The sequence below is a fragment of the Sus scrofa genome, chromosome X, assembly GCF_000003025.6.
Source record: "Sus scrofa isolate TJ Tabasco breed Duroc chromosome X, Sscrofa11.1, whole genome shotgun sequence".
NCBI classification, from domain to species: domain Eukaryota; kingdom Metazoa; phylum Chordata; class Mammalia; order Artiodactyla; family Suidae; genus Sus; species Sus scrofa.
The window spans coordinates 123,551,380-123,575,463 of NC_010461.5; the positions used below are offsets into that span (position 1 = coordinate 123,551,380).

At 36.3% G+C, this 24,084-nt stretch overlaps 1 protein-coding gene and 1 long non-coding RNA gene across 6 annotated transcripts in view; one reads left to right on the forward strand and one right to left on the reverse strand.

Moving 5' to 3' along the window:
• Window positions 1-5,947, forward strand: part of LOC110257716 — a 150,516-nt gene extending 144,569 nt beyond the window's left edge. The window contains exon 3 of the long non-coding RNA XR_002340626.1: window positions 4,595-5,947. This is a non-coding gene — a long non-coding RNA (uncharacterized LOC110257716). The remainder of the gene's footprint in view (window positions 1-4,594) is intronic.
• GABRA3 (gamma-aminobutyric acid type A receptor alpha3 subunit) overlaps window positions 1-24,084 on the reverse strand; it is a 227,863-nt gene that overhangs the window by 94,428 nt on the left and 109,351 nt on the right. For all 5 annotated transcript variants that reach the window (XM_021079999.1, XM_021079997.1, XM_021080000.1 and 2 more), the window contains one exon: window positions 6,294-6,361. In XM_021079999.1, coding sequence (XP_020935658.1) covers window positions 6,294-6,361 — 68 coding nt within the window. The remainder of the gene's footprint in view (window positions 1-6,293; window positions 6,362-24,084) is intronic.

Genomic DNA, 24,084 nt, shown 5'->3' on the forward strand with positions numbered 1-24,084 from the left:
AGTGAAACAAACCAAGAAATGTGTTTTAAAAACATCCTTATCAAGTTTGATTCTTCCAAGGAATGTAAACATGGCCAAATAAGCAGAAGAACCTATTGTAATTAGCCACATTAACAAATTAAAGGAGAAAAATCATGCAATCACCTCTCTCTCTCTTGTTCTTGTTTTTGTTTTTGTTTTGGCTACACCCATGGCATGTGGAAGTTCCTGGGCTAGGGGTTGAAACTGCACCAGAGCAGCGACCTGAGCTGCTGCAATGACAACACAAGATCCTTAACTGCTGAGCCACAAGGGAACTCCACGCAATCATCTTATTAAGAGGGGACAAAAGAAAAGTTGCAAAATTTTCAAATCCATTAATAATTAAATACAAACACCCCTTGGGAAATTATAAATAGAATGTGGAGTGGATATCTGTCATATTCATTATTGCTCATAATCATTCGTTTGGACTTTCTAGGAAATTTTGCAGAAATTCCCATATTATGAGTTCTGCCCTTCTAAAATAAGATTAAAAACTCAAATTCCCAGTTTTTATTGGAGTTATTATCAAACTAAATGACATAGTTACCACCAATCACACACAGGCCACAAGAAACTTCAATTCAGAGGTGGTAATACGAGCAAACAGGATCTACATAGAGTTTCTACTTTTGCTGATGCAGGCGGTTTAAAAAAAAAAAAAAGCATCTTGTCTTTAGTGGCACACATGGGCCACGAAACACATAAAAAGAAGCTTAACCTCAAAGTTAATCATGAAAATACAAATAATATCACATCATGATATCATTCTAATATGTAGGAAGACATCACCTCATACATACCAGAATGGCGAAAATAAAGTGTGACAATATGAATTGTTAGCAAAAGTGTAGAGAAATGGAGCTCTCATATACTGCCAGTAGGATTATAAATTTGTACAACCCACTGCAAGAGTTATTTGGTCCTATCTGAAAAAAGTTAAGCATGCGCAAGCCATACAAATCTGAAATGTTATCTGTGGGTACATACCCTACAGAAATTCAAACATGTTCACAAAAAAATATGTATAAGAATGTTTTTTTAATAGAAAAACAAAAACGGAAACAGCCTAAATGCACACTAACAAGAGAATTGGATGAATGTATGAATAAATATTCATATGCTGTAACAGTCTATAGCCGTCGAAATAAAAGAATTAGGTTAAATTCACCAAAAAGAATAGCTTTCGGTACAGTTAAAAATAAGTTGTAAAATTATAAACAAGCTATGATGCATTTTATATACTTTGAGAACCACTATTTTCTATTTATTGTGATATTTGTTATTTTGTGTGGTATATATATCCTTAGTTATAGGTCTAAAGTATGCATGGGAAAGACCAAAGAAAGCAGATTCATGCTTATCACCTCTGAGGAGGAAGGGAGAGAGACAAATGTGATCAGGATACACAGGGGTTTTTTTAACTTTAAAGATTATTTTTCATATGAAAAGAAATATAGCAAAAATTTTAAGACTTAAAGAAGTTGGATGATATGTACCCAATTTTTTAATGTATTATTCTTTACATAGTCAAAATTACTGGGAAAAATTACATAGTGATTATTTGCTCCCTAAGTATTGCATGATCTTTGGCCAAAAGCAATTTGATTTTGACCCAACCATTCTAGAAATGTAATCAATTCCTTCCTTCCAAATTAAGCCTTTGTATACTCTCCAAGGATGATTGCCTCCAAATTGACAAATGAATTCTATTGTTTTGTGAGGCATTTAAATCAAATCTTCCAGATAATAAGCCTAAGTCTGCCTCCTGGGAAAGGTACTTAATACATTTCCTACCCTGTACAGAGATGATGCACAGCTCTTGGGGAAGAATTTCTGGCTTGGTATTAGAGCTTCAACTCTCCAACATTGCAGTATATCAAAGCAGGCTCCCAGAAAGGGCTTGCATGGCTGAATCAACTTTTAGCAGGGTCTGGGGGCCACCCAGTCTTCTCTTTGTTCTTTAGTGACTCTTCATTATTCTCTATTTTGAAGAATCATAATCCACATGCCTCTTTCAGTTGTATTTAGCCTTTGAAATAGTCTTATTAGCATTGTTTATGTGTCCTCTTTCCTGTGGTAGTGGGCTTAAAATTATTAGACCTCTTTCCTCCATAGCACTGGAATAAGTGGCCATGTCCACTTCAAGTCCTCACTCACTGATGGTCTTAGGCATGGAATGGAAGGGAGCATTTATCTAGTTTGAAAGACTCTTAAACTGTCCATTTCATCTTATTCCATAGGATACCATTTTCCCAGATGTAGTATAGAAAGAGGTCCTTGTTTGTAGGTTTTTGCCTGGGAAAATGGTATCCTATGGAATAAGATGAAATGGACAGTTTAAGAGTCTTTCAAACTAGACAAATGCTCCCTTCCATTCCATGTGAGGACTTGAAGTGGACATGGCCACTTATTCCAGTGCTATGGAGGAAAGAGGTCTAATAATTTTAAGCCCACTACTATAGGAAAGAGGTGCCTATGCTACTCTCTTTCTTTTAAATTAACATCATTCTTCCCCTGTACAGTCTTTGGACACCCTGGGGACTTTGCATGAGCTTCATAAGCAGTTGTCAGACTAAAATGCATGTCACCTGAATCTATTATCAAGAATTATGATTATAATGTATTTTATCAGTCCTCATTTCCCAAGTCTCCATTTTATTTGTTAATTTGTTTGTTTTGGTTAAGCTAGATGGTTAGTTTTCTTACTATATTATCTGCTTTCATCATTACCTGGTTGTCCATTATATACCCTAGGAAATTTCTCTGTTGACAAATAGCAGCTGGCACTTGTTACCTAGCAAGTATATAAGCAGTATCTCTGGTAAGAGAGTGAGGTTGACAATACTCAGTTGTTATCTTTCTTTCACTCAGCTTTACTGAGGCATAGCTGACACATAAAAATTGTATATTTAGGATGTACAATGTGATTTTTAAAGGTATACAAGGTGATGACTCAATATGTACATTGTGAAATGATTACCACAATCAAGTTAACACATTTAAGTCACCGTTTGCGTGTGAGTGTGGTGAGAATATTTAAGATCTACTTTCTAAAAATATCAGCTGTCACCTTTCTACTTTTCTTTCTGATAACTGACCATATGCATACCCTGCCATTCTTTTTTTTTTACTATTTTTAATCACAGTATAGTTGATTTACAATGTGCCAATCCCTGCTGTACAGCAAAGTGACCTGGTCATTCATATATATATAGACATTCCCTTTCTTATATTATCTTTCATTATGGTCTATCCCAGGAGACTTATCCTGCCATTCTTAAGCCAGTGTCCCACTTTTTCTGCATTCTAATTCAAAAAGTCTCTTGGGAGACCAGGGAAAATTTCCACTTGCCAAGAGCCATTGCTTATTCGTAACAAATGGATAGACTCAATTTATGAGAGAAGTAGCAATGAAATTGCATTTTCACTAAATCTCTTGCAGCCTTCCTCTCATTACCACCTCCACCATCTTTCCACACACTGATTGAGAAAAATGATCTAAACTCTCCTAAAAATGGAAAATTATAGCTAGTCAAAGAACTGGCCTCAGTTCATTCAAATTGACATCACACCCCTTGTTCTGAGAAACTGTACTATGTGACCATCAAGCTCCATTTGCTGCAAATTGTTAACGCAAGTTTTCATTCATGATGCCAGTTTCCAATTTATGCCTTGCACTCTGCATTAGGTTTCTTTCTTTACCTGACTTTCCCGTTAGAAACATCTTCAGTTTTCATCTCTGTCCAATTCTCTAATTATCATAGCTCCTTATTCTCACAGATGGAGAAACCATCAAAACTAGTGTCCAAAGGTTACAGTCATCAATCATTGGCTTACTAGTCTTCCCACTTAATGGTGATTCCTGAAAATAGCTACTTTAATTTGTTATCTGCAGGTCTTGCTACTAATATTTCATATCACACAGAAGACCTGTATCATGTCCTGTGCTAGGTGCCAGAGATACAGAGATGTACTTGGTATGTTTTCTGCCTTTGAAGAACTTTCATTTAAGTGGAAGAACACAGTCATAATTTTTCCCTCAAATTTAATTTGTTCCATCTTATTTATTCTTGCATTTAACAAATAGTTGGCACTTCCCCAGGTATCAAACTGAGTTACGCATTGGTGGTACCAAGATTAACCAAATAGACATGGCCCTTCATGATTCAGACTCAGAATCTATGTTTATGGTGGTAGGTGTCTGACTAAGGAGTCTAATGGCTACAAAGGGTTATGGGTGGTGGTGGTTCAATGCTCAAACTGCAACCACAATTCCCCCCTTGGTGAACAAAAGATACATCTCTATTTCCTTAGAAATGTTTTCTGCACCAAAACTCCCAGTTTGGCTGGAAGAAAGTCAAGAACCCAGCTAGCATTAATTTTTATCTACTTTTCCAATTAGTCTGTGGTCTCAGGGAAGCCTGCTTTCTGGCTTCAATTAGTTGTGAAAGTCACATGACTGTATGTATGGTGCTTCATCCAAAGTCATCCTTTGGAAGAAGAAAATTTTTAAAACATCAGAAATATGTTTCCTACCCAGACTGATCATAGCTATTCTGCTTTGTGACAGGATGGAAGTTCAGCTAAAAACCCAAAATTTATTTGACCAAAGGCTTCCCCATCAGGAAAGAGCCATTCTGTTGCTTCTGCCTAATCATGAGGGAGAAGAAAAAACAAGCAAATGGAAGATGAAACTTTAGAAGAGATAAACTGTCTAGATTGTTTGAAAAATGTCTCCAGAGCCTCTGCACACCCATATGTGATATTTTTTATTCTATATATACTTTCTGGTTTTGTCTGCATGTATTTATGGATATTGATGCATAAGTGAGAGTGTGTGTGTGGAGGGGGGTGGGTGTGTGTGGGTGGTTGTGTGTTCAAAGAGTAGCTTCAGTTGCTTTCTTATGCACAGTCAAATCCTCCATTACCTATAGGACAAATTCTATCACAACACTACAAAATCATTTGTATTTACTCAACAGGTCTAGTCCATCACTAATTCCTAGTAATACAAAAAAGAAGCTTTGTCCCTTGCTGAGTAGTTGTTCTACTGAAGAAAGAGGTACAAAAAAATCTAAGTAGTTAGCATGGATATTTTCATTTTTTTGAACATATTTTTTAAAATTTTAAATAAAAAGATTTGAATTTCCCATACAAAGTCACTCATTCAAAACTTTATTGAACATCTAATAACTGTCAGATATACTAAGCAGGTAATAGATTTTTTTCCTTCATGATAAGGGATCATTTTTCAGTCAAATATCTGACATTTGGTATCCAAAATAGGTATTGATCAGGTGGTCCATTAGGACAGGATATCCTGCCTCAACTCTCCACTGCATTTTTTGCCTTCACAGCAAAGGAAGAATAGTAGGAGAAGGGGAAACCTTTGCAGATGCCTCATTAGTCATCCCCTTGCCAGTTCTGCCTTATTTGAATTTTCTCTGAATATCTCCCTCTCTTCACATCTATAGAAGTACCAGTTTCTAGAAGTAGTTTTGACTCTTCCTCCAAACACTTCACATCACTTTGGTCTGTCCACTTCCCTGATGAATAGAGCTTGTTTGCAATGAATGGATTTGAATGACACTGCCAGTTGCTAGACTGAGAGTACCCCCCCACAGTGCACTCCTCACATGACCTATCTGTGCTAATATGTGTGTGGTGCTGGCAAAATGTGAACACAGAGGTCAACGAAAGTTTAATTGGGGATAGGGAGCCTACCTGAATTTTGAAAGATATGTTATAGAAAGAAGGGAAGTATACTCCTGATGGTAGATGTATGCCTGCTACTGGAATACATGGGGAGAGCAGGGCAAAAGATGGATTTGGCTAAGTGTAGGATGGTGAGGGTAGGGAATTCATGATACAACACTTCCTCTTAAACATAGTTCTAAGGCGCTGCCATAGGAAAACCCTAATATATTTCTTTCTTTTTTTTTTTTTTTTTTTGTCTTTTTGCCATTTCTTGGGCCGCTCCGCGGCATATGGAGGTTCCCAGGCTAGGGGTCGAATCGGAGCTGTAGCCACTAGCCTACACCAGAGCCACAGCAACGCGGGATCCGAGCCGCGTGTCTGCAACCTACACCACAGCTCAGGGCAATGCCGGATCGTTAACCCACTGAACAAGGGCAGGGATCAAACCCGCAACCTCATGGTTCCTCGTCGGATTCGCTAACCACTGCGCCACGACGGGAACTCCCCTAATATATATTTTTTTGCTCTGTTGCATCATCTTTCACTTTTACCTTTGCAGAAACTATACTTACCATGTCAGTGTCTGACACAGGGCCAAAACTGGTCACGTAGATGTCAGTCTTCACTTCGGTCACTGCATCTGATCCAAAGAAGTAGAAAAGCAGAGTGTTATGAAGGCTGTTGCCATAGCTCAGAAAAAGTCACTGCTAGCCAGCTTGCCACTTCTAAAAAGGATACTTGGTACAATCATAGGAAAATCCCTAAAAAAAAACCCTCTCATTTGTACTACCTCACAAAGGATATGCTAGGTATAGATAGGTGCAAAGTCCATCCTTTTAGGTATCATTGAGAATGACAGCAGAATCCCCAAACTCTAAAGCTTAAGGAGAACCCTTTGAGATCTCTGATATTCACAGATCCTGGGCTGGGCTCTCACACTGGAATTATCCCTACCTGTGGTAGGTTACAAATGTTCCAATATTCAGGAATCCAGGATGATTGTACTCCACACCCTTGCCCACTTAAAGTAGGGAGGGGCCGTGTGACTGGTTTTGGTTGCAGAAGGAAGTAGTATGTGTCCCTACCTGGCTGGAACAATTAATTTCCAATGTAAGACCCTCCCTGCCATGGTCATCACGGAAACATATGTTGATATGGAACTATTATAAGGTTGAAACAAACTGGAATGATCAGCCAACAATGGGAAGACAACTGCCTTGGAGAATTGCCTGGATCAACAATAGATTTTGCATCAATGATAAATAAACTTTTGTTGGCTTAAGTGACTGAGATTTGCACATGCTTGTATCACTGGATACACTCTCTGCATTTTTTTCTATCACAACTGTCTGTTTACTTGTCTGCCTTCCCATATAACCCAAGAGGTCCTGAGGAGCAATATGTATTTGTTATCTCTGTATCCTCAGTACTTAGAAAATGAGCCTGTTACTCAGACGGTACACATTGAACATTTTTGGTATGAATGGATGAATCTCATCACATATATATTTGCCAAGTTGGAAAATGATACTCAGAGAAGTGAAGTTATTGCACTGCTAAGTTTCCTTTTTTTTTCCATTTTTTTTTTCTTTTACTTTTTTTTAGGGTTGCACTCAAGGCATATGGAAGTTCCCAGGCTAGGGGTCAAATCGGAACTGCAGCTGCTGGCCTATACCACAGCCACAGCAACTAGGGATTTGAGCCATGTCTGCCACCTACACCACAGCTCATGACCACACTGGATCCTTAACCCACTGAGTGAGGCCAGGGATCAAACCTGCATCCTCATGGATCCTAGTCAGATTCATTTCTGCCATGACACAACAGGAACTCCCACACTGCTAAGTTTTTCTTCTCTTCCTGTCAGTCCTGTTTATCCCATTGCAGTGTAGACTAGCCCAGGCACTCCACCATACCTCATACATAGCACAGGACAGCCTACTGTACCCTAGAAAAGTCATGAGGACACAGGTTCGATCCCTGGCCTCGCTCAGTGGGTTAAGAATCCAGCATTACTGTGAGCTATGGTGTAGGTCTCAGACATGGTTTGGATCTGGTGCTCTGATTCGACCCCTAGCCTAGGAACCTCCATATGTCCTCGGGTGCAGCCCTAAAAAGGCAAAAAAAAAAAAAAATTACATTTCTTTTTTATAGAACTGTAATTGATTTACAATGTTATGTTAGTTTTAAGTGTATAATACTGTGATTCAATATTTTTATACATCATTATATATATTTTTATATAGTTTTATATATCCATTTAAAGTCATTATAAAATATTGGCTATACTCCCTGTGCTATACATTACATGATTCATTTTTCTCTCCTGGAGAGGTAGGGAACATTCCTACTCCATTTATAGCATATTCACTATATTCATCCAGTCCTGGGTCCTGGCCTAGATATACTTTCTATCTTGTTGACTTCCTAGCTTCCAGAGCCATCCTTTAGGGTTTCTACACTATTCCCCTACACAGGCACAAAGTGTGCTCAAGGCCAATGCACACATCCACAAACATTCCATTTTCAAAAGAGACTGTTAGTATCATTTAATAATAATCAATGCTATAGTCTATGGCTCTAAACACACAATTTCATTCCAAGCCTAATCAGCAAATAACATGTCTCTGAAACTAGAATTGTGTTTGGGCTCTCATCTAGAGCAAAGGCTTCCCTCAGAGCCATTTCTGTGTTCCAAGGAAAAGAGACAACACTTCAGAATGCAGAATATTCCCCCTAAAAACTTGTCCCTTGAATTACACTGCCAGATTCATTGGCTGTAGAAACAATACCCTACCTCAAAGTACATAAAAAAATTAATTAATGGGAGAGGCCACAATTAAACTTGAATCCAATAGGACATAGTTATACACAGAACATCTTTCTAAACCAATTTAATTGTAAAAAGATAGTCATGCAGATTAAAAACAAGTGACACAGACTACAGGAGAAAAAGGAGAAGAAAAATGGTGGGGATAAAGTCATATGTCAGGAGACTGCTCTAATTCCAAGAGGAGAGTGGAGCTACTGTAGGTAGAAAGGAAAGTGGCTATAACAAAGACTTGGACTGGGATGGGAAGGCTCCATCCCTGACTCGATGAATGCTTTAAACAAGACTTTTCTTCCTTTTTGTTGCTTTCTTGTATAATAAGGGTTCAGTACTAAACAAATTTGAATTTTCTCTCTGCTCTAAGTAGGAACTCTGACTGTAGGGTCTAGCAAAAAGCATCTGACCAAAGATGCTCAAGGGTAGCAAGAGGTAACTTTTCTCTGCTGCCTGAGGATGGTAGGAGATTTGTATCATCAGGCTACATGAGATAGCGGTTTTCTTCTCTCTGTATGTCCCCTTCTTAACTAGTGTCTTCTTCACCTACACCCTATTCACATGACTGACCTTCCCTCTTAATTACAGAGCCCAGTCACTGAATACCTATGTACTTGTCTCTAGCCCCACCTAGTGACTGTTCTAATCTTTAGATCAGACATCTCCACTATGATAGTTTATCGAAGCAGTAGCGAGGGGCATGCCCTTATGCTGGTTTCCCTGGCAACCAATGAGCCAATTGGAAGTCAATTCCCCAGGTAATTGGTAACCTCCCTCCTCCTTCCCACTCTCAAGAGTGAAGACTGCCAACATGTCCTGTCCACCTCTGCTGCACATGATGGGTATCATCACTCCAGGACCTTGCTTTGGATATGTAAGCTCCTCTACTCATTAAACCACTGATGTCTCTGTGGCTGGCTCTGGGCTCGTTCTTTGCCCTTGAGGCTGGGTAAGTACAGGGCTTGGAAGAATCAATATAGTCAAAATTATAATACTACCTAAGGCAATCTACAGATTCAATGAAATCCCTATCAAATTACCAATGACATTCTTTACAGAACTAGAACAAAATATTTTAAAAATGTGTATGGAAACACAAGAACTTCAATAGCCAAAGCTATATATATATATATAATACACACATACACACATATATATACGCATATATACACACACACATATATATATACATACATACATACATTTCCCCAATACATTATTTTTTTTTCTTTTTTAAAATTTATTTACTTATTTTTAATTGTTATTTCCCTAATACAATTTTTTCCTACTGTATAGCATGGTGACCCAGTTACACATACATGTTTTTTTCTACTGTACAATATTTAAAAGAAAAACAGAACTGGAGGAATCAGGATCCCTGACTTCAGACTCTACTTCAAATCTACAGTCATCAAAACAGTATGGTATTGGCACAAAAACAGAAATACAGATCAATAGAACAGGATAGAAAGCCCAGAAATAAACCCAAGCACCTATGGTCAACCAATCTATGACAAAGGAGGCAAGAACATACAGTGGAGGAAAGATAGTATCTTCAAAAAATGGTGCTGAGGAGTTCCCGTCGTGGCGCAGTGGCTAACGAATCTGACTAGGAACCATGAGGTTGCGGGTTCCGCCCCTGCCCTTGCTCAGTGGGTTAACAATCTGGCGTTGCCATGAGCTGTGTTTTAGGTTGCAGACGCGGCTCGGATCCCGCGTTGCTGTGGCTCTGGCATAGGCTGGCGGCTACAGCTCCGATTAGACCCCTAACCTGGGAACCTCCATATGCCGTGCGGGCGGCCCAAGAAATAGCAAAAAAACAAAAACAAAAAAAGCAAAAAATGGCGCTGAGAAAACTGGACAACTATATGTAAGAGAATGAAGTTAGAACATTTTATAATGCCACACACAAAAATAAACTCAAAATGGATTAAAGACCTAAATGTAAGGCCAGATACTATAAAAATCCTAGAGGAAAACATAGGAAGAACGTTCTTTCACATAAATCACAGCAACATCTTGTTTGATCCACCTCCTAGAAAAAAGGCAATGAAAGACACAAATAAACCAAGGGGACCAAATTAAACTCAAAAACTTCTGCACAGTGAAGGAAACCGTTTAAAAAATGAAGAGGCAACCCACAGCACCAGAGAAATTTTTTGCAAATGACTCAACCAACAAAGGTTTTAATCTCCAAAGTATACAAACAACTCATATAACTCAACAACAAAAAAACAACTCAATTGAAAAATGAGCAGAAGACCTGAATAAACATTTCTCTAAAGAAGACATACAGCTAGCCAGCAGGCACGTGAAAAAAATGTTCAACATCACTAATTATTAGACAAATGCAAATCAATACTACAATGAGGTACCACCTCCATCCGTGGGAATGGCCATGATTTAAAAGTCTACAAATAACAAAAGCTGGAGAGGGTGTGGAGAAAAGGGAACCCTCCTACACTGTTGGTGGGAATGAAAATTGGTACAACCACTGTGGAAAACAGTAAGGAGGTACCTCAGAAAATGAAATGTAGAACTACCATATGGTCTGGCAGTCCCACTCCTGGGCATATATATATCCAGAAAAAACTTTCATTGAAAAAGATACATGTACCCCTATGTTCACTGCAGCACTACTCACAATAGCCAAGACATGGAAACAACCTAAATGCCCATCAATAGATGAATGGATTAGGAAGACGTGCTACATATACACAATGGAATATTACTTGGCCATATAAAAGGGCAAATAATTCAATCTGCAGCAACATGGATGGAACTAGAAACTCTCATACTAAGTGAAGTAAGTCAGAAAGAGAAAGCCAAATACCATATGATATCACTTATATGTGGAGTCTAAAATATGGCACAAATGATCTATCTACAAAACAGAAACAGATCATGGACATGGAGGACAGACTTGTGTTTGCCACGGGGGAGGAAGAGGGAGTGTGATGGATTGGGAGTCTGGGGTTAGTAAATGAAAACTGCTGCATTTGGAGTAGATGGGCAATGGGACCCTGCTGTATATCACAGGGAACTATATCCAGTTACTTGTGATGGATCAGGATGGAGGATAATGAGAGAAAAAGAATACACACACACACACACACACACACACACACACACACACACACACACACATATATATATATATATATAATGTATAACTGGGTCACTTTGCTGTACAGCAGAAATTGGCAGAACACTGCAAATCAACTATAATAAAAATAAATATTTAAAAATCAAAAAATAAATATATGAAAAACCCACAGCTAACATCATATTCAATGGTGGAAAATTGAAAACATTTCCACTAAGATCAGGAACAAAACAAGAATGTCCTCTTTCACCACTATTATTCAACATAATTTTGGAAGTCCTAGCCACGGCAATCAGAGAAGAAGAAGAAATCAAAGGAATCCAAATTGGAAAAGAAGAAGTAAAACTATCACTGTTTGCAGATGACATGATCTTATACCTAGAAAACCCTAAAGATAACACCAGAAAACTGTTAGAACTCATCAATGAATTTGGCAAAGTTGCAGGCTACAAAATTAATACACAGAAATTGATTGAATTTCTATATACTAACAATGAAAGATCAGAAAGAGCAATCAGAGAATCCATCCCATTTACCATTGCATCAAAAAGAATAAAATACCTAGGAATGAACCTACCTAAAGAGACAAAAGATATATACTCTGGAAATTATAAGACACTGATGAATGAAATATGTTTTGTGATGAAACTTTGTCACAGTTCCATTAGAGACGGGATCACAAGATGAATGGTATGAACAAAAGCCAACCATACTCTTTACCTCATGATAGACTCTCCATTCCTTCCCAATGACAATCTTCCTGAAAACAGTGAGGCCTTAAGGATTGGGACTTAAACAAAGCCCTGAAATTTCTAACTTCAAATCACTGGGAATTTGGCAGAATAAGTGCTTATTGTCATGTACACTTTTCATGAGACCAGGCTACTATAAATGAGCTCCCATGTGACTAGCTGGATCTGCTAGTGACATGGATTTAGGGAGTGGGCTACAGTGATTTATGGACAGGTTATCAGAGATGTCTGTTCTTGCATTAATGGCCTTTTCATTTATCTTTGACAGTGCTTGGGGACTGAGATACTGAAGGCACTCATTGACCTGACCCCATCCCACATAGCATTAATCACAAACAGGTGGCTTAGGAAAGCACCTGTGTTTTACAAAAGTCTGTGTTAGAGGTCCTGAGCTCTAAACTAAGCTCTGCGACTGATGCATACCCCCTTTTGCAGGCTGTTTGGCAAAGCTCATAACTTTTGACATTTGGTAGGCTAGAGGTCTAGCATTATGTTTATGCTACTCCACCTAGTGTCTGGTACATGGAATGTACAGCAAATCTTAATAGTTAACTGCATACAACACATGTTTATAAAAGAACACCAGTAAGAAATAGCACAAGGTTTAAAAGAGAAGATGACCACCACCAATCTAACCACTGTAGGTTTTCATTAACTCAACTATTTCTCTACTATTGCTACAATCTTGACCCTCACAAAGGTAGTACAGAACAAAATTTACTGTCTGTTTCCTAAAATCCTCAGGAATTTCAGATTTAGACCCTAAAATTCATCTTTCCATCCCAAGCCAGATACAGTTGCTGGGCAGTAGACACAGTTCAGATCACTCAAATCACTTCAATGGTTCTGCAAAATCACTGACTCCTGTACCATCATCCTCAGCATTTCATATTCCTGTCATTATCTCATTTTTTAATCTAGCATTTAACATTAAATTGTAAAATAGCAACACATATTTCAAGTGTCAATTCAAATGGTCCTATTTGTCTTTCACTCATTCTAGATGTTTCCCCACTCCAATCTTTCCCTTTCTCATACGCTTATTATTTTTTACCTAACCCAATACTTACTCAGAATGTAGTGGAAAAAGCATTGAATCTGACTTCAGAAGATCTTGGTACAAGCTCAAGTACTGCTACTAACAAGCACTACAATCTTGAATGAAACTTTTATCTCCCTAAGCCTAGGTTTCCTTAACTAGATATGAAGAGCTTGAGCACAGAGATTTCTAAAGTCCATTTTAGAAATATATTCTCTGATTCTTTGGTTTTCTGGCTTCTAAGCATGGGGTAGATCAGAGGCACCAAATTAGAACTGAAGAGATAGGAGCAGTGACAAAAAAAAGAAATAAGCACTTAAAGAGGGTAGACAAAAAGTAATAATATCCATGTTTGGGCTCATGAGAAAAAAATAATCAAATGGTATTTTTGACTTTTCTCAAAAAAGATTGCCATGCTCAGTGCTCCTAGTGGCATTAATATTGGTCTTTAGAAGCACCGTCTTAGAATAAATTACCTTCAGACCTTTCTAGTGGCATCCTTTCCTTGTGGGAAGACGTACTGAACTAGCCACCCACATATAAAGAAATTTCAGTAACAAATGGGGAAAAAATAAAACCATCATAGAGCAGCCTCTTTAGCAGTCCTTTGCTGAAAATAGAGGCCACTCCTAAGAGCTAGTAAGATTTCCTTGAGGCAACACTGTAACAAAATTAGAGAGGGAAGTAAAAGCAGCGCCAAAGAATGACCAAGAAATAAGTTGGAGACTGACTATACAATGTCTTCTTCACTCTAGAGGCATATTCTTGAGCTAGAACAAGCTGAAAGCTAGGGGAAAAGCAATAGAATCTTTAAAACAGATGAAATATTATAAAATGCTACAAGGATGTTCTGGTATTTTTCCAGGGCCTACTGATTTTTAGCTTAAGAATAAGTGGAAAAAACATCGATATAGGAATCTGGAGACGGTTTAATCCTGGTCCAGCCTCAACTTAATTGTATTTCAGTTTCTTTATCTGTAAAGAAGGGAGTCAATTTTGTAATGATTCCAATATTAAAAATATGTTGGCCATAATAGATTAGAAGAGGCTACAAAAGGTACATACAATCATTCTTAAGAAGTGTTTGGAACTTCCAGATCATATGGCACAGATCATAAACACACAATAATGAGAAATCAAATATGAAAGGCATGGCAAAAAGATACAATTGTCTCAAATAAAAGATCAAAATATGGAAAAGAAACAAAACAAAGGTGTAAGCAACATTGAAGCTGGAGTTCTGGATCTGAAAATAAGTGGAGTAAAAGAGGCTAGAAAAAGTGAAGATGAATTTATGCCTAGGGTATGGCTCTGTTTGAGGCAGCAGGCTTGTGCTGGGGATGGACAGGGATACCATGATATATACAAAGACATAGTTTGGGTTTACGAATTGAGCCACGTGGCTTGTTGGAGCAGGAATGGATCAGTAATATCACAATGGAGAAGAAACTTTAAAAATATTGTTATAAGTCCAGCTTGGAATAAGGATCAGAGTAGAAGTAGACTATAGTACCATAAGCCAGTAAGAAAAAGAGGGTGAAAAACTAAAATTAAAACAAAACTAAACTGGTTTCTTGCCTGGTGGAGTAAGTACATTGCAGCCTTTCTCTCCTACTCATTACAAATAAAATCTCTGGACAAAATAACTACCTAACCATTTTGAAAAGTGAAAAAGAACAGGTGGATTATGAAGGTAAATCAAGACTTGGAGAAGTAACCCACAGGGAAACCCATGTTTTCTGGGGTTTTTTCCCCTTCTCTTCTCTCGCGGTTTTAATCTTAGAGGCAAAGCTGCATACTGGGACAGTGGCGCAAGCAGCCAAAAATCTGATAAAAAAAACTGCCTTGTAAGAGAATCAGGCGAAAAGACCCCTGCATACCACAGAGTATGAGGAATTCCAGAGTACAGAAGGTCAAAAAAGAGGATCAACTAATTCTTTATGCGAACACCTACGAATCACAGGCTTACCCTCGAGCACATGCCTAGGACAGACCCAAGGCAGCATGCCAAAGACTTTGAGAAGTACAGTATTATTTAAACCACCACCTAAATTTCAGAATAACCCTGAGTAGCACAAGTATAGGACAGGCCCAAAGCAACAGAGCAAAGATTTTTAAGTGAACTTTGAATTAATATGTAAACCATGAACCAAATCTTAGATTATTCCCTCAGTGACAAATGTGTGAGATAAATCAAAAGCAGCATAGCAAAGCCTTTGAAAATTGAAAGAGATGGGCATCACCACACCTAGAGAGCAAGGCAGACCTTGCTTCTAACCAAGTTGACTGTCTGCTAAAACAAATAAGAAAAAAATCAATATTCTCCAAAGCATTATGACAGGGCCCAGACTCCACATAACATAGTATTCAAAATGTCCAGTATATAATTCAGAATTATTTTACTTAGAAAGAATCAGAAAATATTACTATTTCTCAAGAGAAAAGAATCAACAAATGTCAACTGTAAGATGATTCACATGTTGGGAATTTCAGTCAAAGATTTCAAAACAGCTATTATAACTAAGTTTTATGAGGTAAATGAAAATACACTTAGAATAAACAGAAAAACAGAAGTTCTAACAGAGAAGTTTAAAAATATTAAAATATAAAAATTTTTTAATTTGAAATTTTAGAAATGAAAAATGTAGTTACCAATATAAAAAAATTCACTGGATGGTCTCAATAGCAGAATGGGGATGACAAAACAGAGGAAAGAGTTGGTCTCCAGTAAGCTTGGAGATTGAGAGAAGTTATCCAATGTGAAGAACAGCAAGAAATGTGTCTGAAAAATTATCAATAGAACCTCAGGGCTATGTTAAACAATATCATAATGTCTAACACGTACAGCATTGGAATTCCAGAAGGAAATGGAAAATAAATTAGAAAAGAAAAATAATTTTGAAGAAATAGTGCTTAGAAACTTTCCAACTTTGGTAAAACATATAGGTATACAGAATTAAGTCATTCTACAGACCCTAAATAGAAGAACAAAAAAAAAAAAAGAAAATACTGCCTAGACAGATCATAATTAAACTGCTAAATATCAAAGATAAAAATCTTGAAAATATCTATTACAAAATAACATAGTTATGAAGGGGAACAACTGTTTGAAAGATTGAGGATATATCAAGTCACAAACAAAGGAAAACCGCATCTTTAATACTGTTATTAATACTTTAATAAGCTTATAGAAAACAACTGTTAATGTCAGGATTCCATACCCAGTAAAAATATGCTTCAGGAAACATCCCCAGATTAAGAAAGACAAAGGAATTTATTATCATCAGCAGATTTACTCTACAAGAAATTCTACAGAAATTCTTCAGGCTCAAGGGAAATAATGCCAGAATGTTGGGAATTAGACTGTCAGGAATAAAGGAAGAACAGAAATGGAAATTCTGGATATATGTAAAAGAATTTTTCCTCCTTAAGTTCCTTAAAATAGCTATGAGTGCTGAAATAAAAAATCACAACATAGCCTCATGTGGTTTTAATGAATGTTGACATTATAGAGAAGACAATCATATGATAAAGGTCACTTGGATGGTAAATGGGTCTATATTTATTATAAGACTACTATACTTTACTGGAAGTGGAACAATATTAACTCTAAGAAGACTGTCAAACCTCAGCTATGAAAATTGCAATCCCTATAGCAATGAATGAATATCATAAATATTTCAAAAAATGCAACATATAAAATAAAGATATTTAAATATTTCAAACATATTCAGAAAAAAGGAAAATAGAGTAACATAAAAACAGAGCAATAGCCAATACCTAAGTTCCTATTAATGGATGAATGAATAAAGAAGATGTGGTGTACACACACACACACACACACACACACACACAATGGAATATTACTCACATTACTCAGCTATAAAAAGGAAGGAAATCCCAAAAGTTCCCATTATGGCTTGGCAGCAACAAGCTCAACTAGTATTCATGAGGCTGTGGGTTCGATCCCCAGCCTCACTCAGTGGGCTAAGGATCCTGCATTGCCGTGAGCTGTGGTGTAGGTTGCAGACGTGGCTTATATCCTGTGTTGCTGTGGCTGTGGTGTAGGCTGGCAGCTGTAGCTCCAATTCAACCCCTAGCCTGGGAAATTCCATATCAGCCCTAAAAATGAAAAGAAAAGGAAGGAAAGCTTGCCTTTTGGGACAGCAGGGATGGAACTAGAGGCATTGCTGTAGGTGAAAAAAGTCAGACAAAGAAAGAAAATACTGTTTGATTTCACTTACATGCAGAATCAAAAAAAATGAACAGATACAACAAAATAGGCACAGTCATAGACACAGAGAATAAACAGATGGTTTTAAGAAGGGAAGGGGATGGGAGATAGGAAAAGTAAGAGAGGGAGATTAAGAGGTCAAAATTCCAGTTACAAAATCAATGAATCACTAGTATGAAATGTGTAATGTTGGGAATATAGTCAATAATTATGCAATATCTATATATATTGACATGGCAACTAGATTTATCATGGTGGTCAGTTTGAAATATATAGAAATAGTGAATCACTATTGTGTACCAGAAACTAACATAGTGTTGTAGGTCAGTTACACTTCAAAAAAAAATCATAGAAAAAGATATCAGCTTTGTGTTTACCAGAGGCAGGGAGTGGGGAGAAGGGTGAACTGGATGAAGGTGGTAACAAAGGTACAGACTTCCAGTTAGAAGATAAATAGGTGCTGAGGATGTGATGTACAGAATGATAAATATAATTTAAAATGTTATATGCTACATATAAAAGATGTTAAGAGAGTAAATTCTGAGTTTTCATCATAAGGAAATTTTTTTCTATTTCTTTAATTTTCTGTCTATATGAAATGATGAATATTCACTAAACTTATTATGGTTACCATTTCATTTTTATATGCAAGTCAAGTCATTATGCTATATACCTTAAATAGTTCTGCATGTCAATTATATCTCAATAAAACTTGAAGGAAAAAGAAAACAACAATGAAAAAAACAGAGGTAACAAATAAAACAAATAGTAAAATGATGAATCTAAGCATAACTATGTCAATAAATATATTAATTGTAGGTGTTTTCAGCACTTAAAGTCAGAGATTGTCATATTGGTAAAAAAAGGCCAACCCACTTTAAACACAAAGATATAAATATATTAAAAGAATGGAAAATGTACACAATGTAAACACTAATCAAAAGAGAGTTGTGGTGGCTATACTGATATCAAAGTATACTATAGAACAATGAAAATTACCAAAGATTATGTATTTACATAATTAAATCACAAGTAAGATTATTAGGCTAAACATGCTATCTAACAACGGAACTTCAAAATATATGAGACAAAACTGCCAGAATTTAAACAGGAAAGAAACAAATCTAAAATTATTGTTGGACATTTCAACATTCCTCTTCCAACAACTGACAGAATGTGTAGACAAAATTAGTAAATATATGGAATATTTTAACAATATTATCAACCAGTATCACCTAGTTGACATTTATAGAATACTCTACCCCCAACAGAAAAATATCCAATTTTTTAAGTACATTGGAACATTTAACAAGATAGGCCCTAAAACAAAGCAACAAATTCAAAAGAATTGAAGTCATAAAATAAGATCAGGGTCCATAAGAGAATAAAAATAGTAATAATACAGAAAAAAACCTGGTAACTTTCCAAATATTTAGAAACTAAATAACACTTTTCTAAATAACCCATGAATCAGAAAGAAGTCACAAGGGATGTTTCAAAACATAGTGAACCAAAAAAAAAAAAAAAATCAACATATATCAAAGCTATGGGATGCACATAAAGAAATACTTAGAGGGAAATTTATAGCACTAAATGTGTACATTAGGAAAAAAGAAGACTCTAAAACTCAATAATCTAAGTTTCCATCACAAGAACTAGAAATATAAAAAAGAAACACATTAAAAATGAAACAAATAGAATGAAAAATAGAAAACTAATAGAGAAAATCAGTAAAATTAAAAAATGGTTCCTTGAAAAAATTGAAAAATTGATAAAACCCTAGCCAGGCTGACAAGAAAACAAAAAGAAAAGATAAAAATCTATGAGTATTAGGAAAAACATAAGAGTGATGTCACCAAAAGAGCAAAGAAATCCAGGGCTCTGTCTCTCCATGAAAACAATTTATACTCCTGTTACAGATTTCCAAGTACTAGAAGGAGCAATAAAAATCTTACTCTCAAAGAATTATGGTTAAGAGTTTTTACCTGAGTGGCAGCTCCCTGAAAGAGGGATGCAGGGGCTTGCCTTTGTTTCACCCAACTGTGAGCATTCCCATTGCTGGGATTGCTTCCTGAGAGGCATTGCCAAAAACATTCAAAAACAAAAATATTGACTCTCTTCAACAAGTTGTGCTGAGAATACTGGACAGCTACATGTGAAAGGATGAAATTAGAACATTCTCTAACACCGTACACAAAAATAAACTCAAAATGGATTAAATACCTAAATATAAGGCCATATACTATAAAACTCCTAGAGGAAAACATAGGCAGAACACGCTTTGATGTAAATCACAGAAATAAATTGTTTGATCTACCTCCTAGAATAATGACAATAGAAACAAAAATAAACCAGTGGGATCTAATTAAATTCAAAAGCTTTTGCACAGAAAAGTAAATAATAATAAAAAATACAATCCACAGAATGGGAGAAAATGTTTGCACATGATGCAACTGACAAAAGCTTAATCTCCAAAATATACTAATAGCTCATATAACTCAACAACTACAACCAAATGAAAAATGGGCAGAAGACCTAAATAGACATTTCTCTAAAGAAGACATATGAATGGCCAGTAAGCACATGAAAAGATGCCCAACACCACTAATTATTAGGCAAATGCAAATCAGAACTAAAATGAGGTACCACCTCACACAGGTCAGGAAGGTATGTTAATGAGTCTACAAATAACAAGTGCTGGAGAGGTTGTAGAGAAATGGGAACGCTCCTACACTGTTTAAGGGGATGTAAACTGGTACAACTGCTATGGAAAATAATATGGAGATTCCTCAGAAAACTGAAAATAGAACTAACATATGATCCAGCAATCCCACTCCTGGGCATACATCTGGAAAAAACTTTCATTCAAAAAGATACATGCACCCCCATGTTTACTGCATCACTATTCACAATAGCAAAGACATGAAAGCAACCTAAAGGTCCATCGACAGATGATATATTAAGAATATGTGGTACATATACACAATGGAATACTCTCAGCCATAAAAAATGAAATAACACCATTTGCAACAACTTGGATGCAACTAGAGATTCTTATACTAAGTGAAGTAAATCAGAAAGACAAATACCATGTGATATCAGTTACATGTGGAATCTAAAATATGGCACAAATGAACCTGTCTACAAAACAGAAACAGACTCATAGACATAAAGAACAGACTTGTGGTTGCCAAAGGAGAGGGGGGAGAGAGTGGGATCAACTGGGAGTTTATGGTTAGTAGATTCAAACTGTTACATTTAGAATGGATAAGAAGTAAGGCCCTACTGTATAGCACAGGGAACTATATCCAATCTCCTGGGACAGAACATGGTGGAAGATAATATGAGAAAAAGAATGTGTATTACGTATGCATGTATGTATGCACATATATAACTGGGTCACTTTGCTGGACAGCAGAAATTGTCATAACATTGTAAGTCAACTATACTTTAGTTAAAAACAAAAAATTCCAACAAACAAAAGTCCTGGACCAGATGGCTTCCCAGGCAAATTCTATCAATCATTTAGAGAAGAGTTAACACCTATCTTTCTGAAACTCTTCCAAAAATGGCAGAGGAAGAAACACCCAAACTCATTCCATGATGTCACCATCACTTTGATACCCAAACCCGAGAAAGATACCACACTAAAAAAGAAAATTATAGGCTGATCACTGATGAACATAGATGCAAAAATCCTCAACAAAATACTAGCAAACTGAAACCAGCAATATATTAAAAGGATCATACACCATGATCAAGTGGAATTTATCCTAGGGATGCAAAGATTTTTCAATATCTGCAAATTACCTGGAGTTATACACCACATTAACAAACTGAAGAATAAAAACCATATGGTCATATCAATAGAGGCAGAAAAAAACTTTTAACAACATCTAACACCCATTTCTGATAAAAACCCTCTAGAAAGTGGGCATAAAGGGAACCTACCTCAACATAATAAAGACCATATATGACAAGCCCACAGGTAGTATAATTCTCAATGGTGAAAAGCTGAAAGAATTCCTCCTAAAATGAGGAACAAGACAAGGATGTCCATTTTCACCACTTTTATTAAACATAGTTTTGGATTCCTTTCAGGCTCCTCTCAACACTCAAAAAAATGGCCTTTTCCCAGGATATCTCCTTTCTGCATATAACACAGATGAATGGATAAAGAAGATGTGGTACACATAGCATGGAATATTACTCAGCCATAAAAAGGAATGAAATTATGCCATTTGCAGCAACATGGATGCAACTAGACATTCTCATATTAAGTGAAGAAAGCCCAACAGAAAATGCAAATATATGATATCATTTATATGTGGAGGCTAAAATAATGAGCCAAATGAGCTTATTTACAAGACAGAAACAGACTCACAGACATACAGAACAAACGTATGGTCTCTGCTCCTCTTAAATGCTGTAACAAGCCTGTAACAGTCTTCCTAATATCCTCTTCCCATTGTTTCTCGTGGCATTTGGTCTCCTTGAAACAAGTAAGAAGCCCAACTTTGAAAAAAAAAAAAAAAAACATAGTTTCGAAGTCCTAGTCAAGGCCATTAGAGAAGAAAAAGAAATAAAAGGAATCCAAATTGGAAAGTGAGAAGTAAAACTATCATTGTCTGCAGATAACATTATATTATACACAGGAAATCCTAAATACACTACCAGAAAACTTTCAGAGCTCATCAAAGAATTTGGTAAAGTTGAAGGATACGAAATTAATACACAGAAATCAATTGTATTTATAGATACTAACAATGAAAGATCACAAAGAGAAATTAGGAAAATAGTCCTATTTATGATCACATTGAAAAGAATAAAATACCTAGGAATGAAACTACCTAAAGAGAAAAAGACCTATACTCCGAAAAATATGAGATACTGATGAAAAAATCAAAGATGACACAAACAGAATGGAAAGATATACCATGCTCTTGGATTGGAAGAATCAGTTATTATCAAAATGACTATACTACCCAAGGCAATCTACCAATTCAATGCAAGCCCTATCAAATTACCAATAACAATTTTCACAGAACTAGAACAAAAAAAATTTAATTTGTATAAAAATTCAAAAGATCTCAAAGAGCCAAAGCAATTCTGAGAAAGTCATATGGAGCTGAAGGAAACGAGCTCCCTGACTTCAGGGTATATTAAAAAGCTACAGTCATCAAAGCAGCATGATACTAACACAAAAACAGAAATACAGGTCAATGGAAAGATAGAAAGCCCAGAAATAAACCCAGGCACTGCTGGTCAACTAATCTATGACAAAAGAGCCAAGAATATACAGTGACAAAAAAGACAGACTCTTCAATAAGTGGTGCTGGGAAAAATGGACAGCTACATGTAAAAAATGAAATTAGCACACTCTCTAACACCATACATGAAAATAAACTCAAAAGGGATTAAAGACCTAAATATAAGACTGGATACTATAAAACTCTTAGAGGAAAACATAGGCTGAATGCTCTGACATAAACTACTGCAATATCTTCTCAGATTCACCTCATAGAATAAGGAAAAGAAAAACAAAAATACACAAATGGGACCTAATTAAAATTAAAAGTTGTTACACAGAAAAGGAAAACATAAGAAAACCAAAAAGACAATACACAGAATGGGAGAAATATGAAGCCATTTACAAGGGATTAATCTCCAAAATATACAAAAAACTTACACAGCTCAATATAAAAAAACAAACAACACAATCAAAAAAATGGGCAGAAGATCTAAACATTTCTCCAAAGACATACAGATGGCCAAAAAACACTTGAAAAGATGCTCAACATTGCTAATTATTAGAAAAATGCAAATCAAAACTACTATGAGGTAACACCTTACACCAGCCAGAATAGCCATCATCAAAAGGTCTACAAACAGTAAATGCTGGAGATGGTGCCAAGGAAAGGGAACCCTCTTACACTGCTGGTGGAAATATAAATTGGTACAACTACTATGGAAAACAGTATGGAGGCTCTTCAAATAAATAAAAATATAACTACCATAGGACTCCAGAGGAAACTCTAAATTTGAAAAGATAAATGCACTTGAATGTTCATTGCTGCACTATTTATAATAGCCAAAGCGTGGAAGCAACCTAAATGTTCATCAACAGACAAATAGATGAAGATGTGGTACATATACACAATGGAATATTACTCAGCCATAAAAAAGAATGAAATAATGTCATTTCCAGCAACATGGATGAACCTAGAGATTATCATACTAAGTGAAGTTAGTCAGACAGTGAAAGACAAACATTATATGATATCACTTATATGTGGAATCTTAATAAAGGAATCAAATGAACTTATTTGGGGAACAGAAACAGACTCACAGACTTTGAAAACAAATTTATGGTTACCAAAGTGGACAGATGGTGGAGGGGGATGGACT